Source organism: Arachis duranensis, chromosome 3 (assembly GCF_000817695.3).
Source record: "Arachis duranensis cultivar V14167 chromosome 3, aradu.V14167.gnm2.J7QH, whole genome shotgun sequence".
NCBI lineage: Eukaryota > Viridiplantae > Streptophyta > Magnoliopsida > Fabales > Fabaceae > Arachis > Arachis duranensis.
The window spans coordinates 13193851-13197257 of record NC_029774.3 but is presented as its reverse complement, the minus strand read 5'-3'; the positions used below and the strand labels follow the sequence as shown (position 1 = coordinate 13197257).

The following is a 3407-nucleotide window of genomic DNA, read 5'->3' as shown; positions in this document are numbered from 1 at the left end:
ACTTGTAGCGAGTCTTCCACTATGAGGATGATTGGAAGAGGGATCATAAAGCGGGAAATTGTACAAAGAATAGGAAGTTCCTAGAGGAACGCAAGAAATTATTTGTTCCATAAGTTTTATGATAAAGAACTGACTTTTGAGGAAAACCTCAAGCGTAAGCCAGCAGGAATAGAGGCAAATCACTGGAAAAAGTTTCTTCAATATCGATTGGACGATGACACGAAGGTAACAAATATGTAGTTGAAATTTCAATGTATTCGATTTTAAATTTTAATGAACTACTACTAAATATGCTGAATTTATTGTGATAGTGGAAAAACTACTACCCAAAAGTTCATCACCTAATCATTATTGTTTTTTCTTAAGTTGTACGCTCAAGGTTGATTTATAAAATCATTAACAGTGTAGTAATTTATGTCTGTTTTGTTTTGTGTGCAGGATAAGTGTAGAAAAAATGCCGTTAATCGTTCAAAGCAACAATACACACATACCGGAGGTTCTAAAACGATGGCAAGAAAGAGACACGAAGAAGTAATTAAATTAACTTCAGTTCAACAATATTGACGTGTTTCTGGTAATACAGTGTTGTGTTTAATACAAATGTGTGTTGATGATTGTTATAGGAGCAACGATTGGGAATGCCTATTGGGAGAGGAGAGGGATGGACCATGAGTCATAAAAAAAGGAATGGAAAGTATATGAATGAACAAGCGCGTTTGGTTGGGGTAAATCATGTTCATTACTTTTTCAAATTTCCCTTTGTAATTACTATAATTGAATTTAGATTAGTGTAAATCCGGACCTCACATATTTGCAGGAAGCAATTGAACTTGTTGAGAGCCAAGACCCCTCTAGCAAGGAATTTTCACAGAATGATTCCCTTGCACAAGTGCTTGGAAAGGAGCACCCAGGAAGAGTTCGTGGACTCGGTATTGGTACATGTCCGAGTCGGTGTTTTCGTAACATTCCAGAGCAGTCGGACTACGGTGTACAGATTGAGGAGTATCAGATGGAGATTGTGAAACTCAAGGCGGAGGCAGCAGAACTCAGGGCAGCAGCAGCAGCAGCAGAGGCAAAGAGACAGAGAATGGAGACAGAGGCAGCTGAAGGGAAGGCAAAAATACAGACAATGGGAGATTTGTTGACATACGTAATCCAGCAACAAGGAGGTAATTTGCCACCTGAAATAGCTGCGGGTTTGGATTATTTGAGAAGTGCACCAACCTCATCCCATGCAAGATGATGTGTGGACACTCTTGATTTGACTTATCAGTGTTGGAATCGGAAGACTCTTTTATTATTGGTCTTTCGTAATGACTTTTGAGATATTTATTTGTAGTTTTTTATTTTGTTGACTTTATTTGTAGTTTACAGTAATGGACTCAGTGGATGCAAATTATCGTTATAATGATTCACCTTTGCATTTATTTAGTTAGATTTTGTTTTGTATGTTGTTTTTAGATTGGCTGTTGGTTATTTTAATAAATTAACACAGTTGGGTGGATGAACATATAAAAAATAAGAGAGTTGTCATATTTTATTATAAATTCTGGTTTTTTTTTTAAAAAAAGTGTTATTCGACATTTGGCAGCGGTTTTAAATCCGCTGCTATATTGATAACAGGGTTAGTAAACGTATGGCATTTTGCAGCGGTTGACAACCGCTGCAATCTCCCTAAAATCATATTTAGTCAATTTAGTAGCGGATGAAACCGCTGCAAAATAATTCTGCTACAAAATACCATTTAACAGCAGTTGTTCCAGCGGTTACTAATAACCGCTGCTAAAGGTTTAGCCGCACACTATCTTTCAGCGGTTTTATCAACCGCTGCTATCCGTTTGGCAGCAGTTAAAAACCACTGCTAATCCTATTCATAACTGCTGCTATCTGCCGGATGTGGTGTAGTGGATGAATATATGTAATTTTATACTTTAACGTAAAGTCACTATTAATTCCAATTAACCTCTATGAACAGTTAAATTGAATATATTATTGCAGCATCATGCATGCACTTATTTTAACTATTGGAATTCAAAGAGCAAAGCCTTCAACGACCCAAAAAGACTCCCCTTCTTTATGTTCATTTTTTCTTTCCAAATTGAATGATGGAATTGAACATACAAAGAATGGAAGCCTTTGAGGGTTGCAGAAGATAATTTCTCCATTCAATAATCGCCAATGCATACATATATGGTGCTTATTATTAACACATGCTATATATGTTATGTTAATGAAATCTAAAGAGCTTAGTAACCCTATATATAGAGCAGGCTTCAACGATATCATAAAAGAATATATATAAGTGCTTTTCATGAAAGATAGTGGCTATTATTAATGCACACAAACGTATCCAATTCGGGGTCAAATGTCTACTATCCACTATTAAATTATTAAGAAAAAAATAATGAAGTTTCACTTTTATCATCAGATAATGTCTTTTCCCGAAGAAGAGGTACAAATTCGAGAGGCACAAGATCAGCAACAAATGCATCATTGCGAGTCACTGACCTTGGTTTAAGCACATAGAGAACATATTCAAAAATTTACTTTTCGCGAGAAAGTTTACCGCTAGCAATGAGGATAAGGCCATCATCATCTCTACCGCGGGAAATTCCCCTCGACAACCGAAGAGTTTGGTTATATAAATTTTTTATATTTAAAAACTGAGTTTTGTTAATTATTTAATATTAACTTTACGACATAACTATATTAAAGTTAAATAAAACTTTTTTTTAAATTCAAATATAATACTTTAAACTTTAAACTTTAAAACCTAAAATAAGATTAGATCTAAACGTATAGACCAATTTAATATTTTATCTAAAAATATATATTAAGAGTATCATTCGGATATAAAGTAGATGTAATATTTTTTTCATATGAAAACAAAAAATTGAATTAAATATCCTCGTTAATTAATACTTGAGAAGCTATCTAAATGAAAAAAAAAAGAATTAAATAATAGATTAAAATTGTATTGCATAGTCAGTACTAATAAGTAATAAGTACAGTCAAATTAAATTTATACGTTACATTATTATTAGTTTGTTTTGAATAAGGCTATTATTTTTTTTGCGCATTTCGTTAAAGAGTTAGAAAAAATATATTTTAAAAATATATGTTTAAAATGAGCTCAACAATTATATGCTTATTAAATGAGTCGCACATATATAGACCATTAGATTTTATTAGATAAAAATTAAAGACTAATATAAAAGAAGAGCATTGATGGACTCTAATAAATATAAAATATCCTACTACATAAATAAATATTTTAAATAGTAATATTTTAATACACAATACTTTAAACGGTAACAAAATCTTTTATTCTTAAATAATTAAATATAAAATATATGAGTATTTTATATTTATTAAAATTAATTATTATAAATTTTTTATAATATTAA

The 3407-nt window shown here is 31.9% G+C and overlaps 1 protein-coding gene across 1 annotated transcript in view; it reads left to right on the top strand.

Moving 5' to 3' along the window:
* Positions 1 to 1243, top strand: part of LOC107477763 (uncharacterized) — a 2564-nt gene extending 1321 nt beyond the window's left edge. The window contains exons 3-6 of the mRNA XM_016097834.2: positions 142 to 225; positions 439 to 531; positions 624 to 725; positions 818 to 1243. Coding sequence (XP_015953320.2) covers positions 142 to 225; positions 439 to 531; positions 624 to 725; positions 818 to 1243 — 705 coding nt within the window. The remainder of the gene's footprint in view (positions 1 to 141; positions 226 to 438; positions 532 to 623; positions 726 to 817) is intronic.
* Positions 1244 to 3407: the final 2164 nt, after the last annotated feature.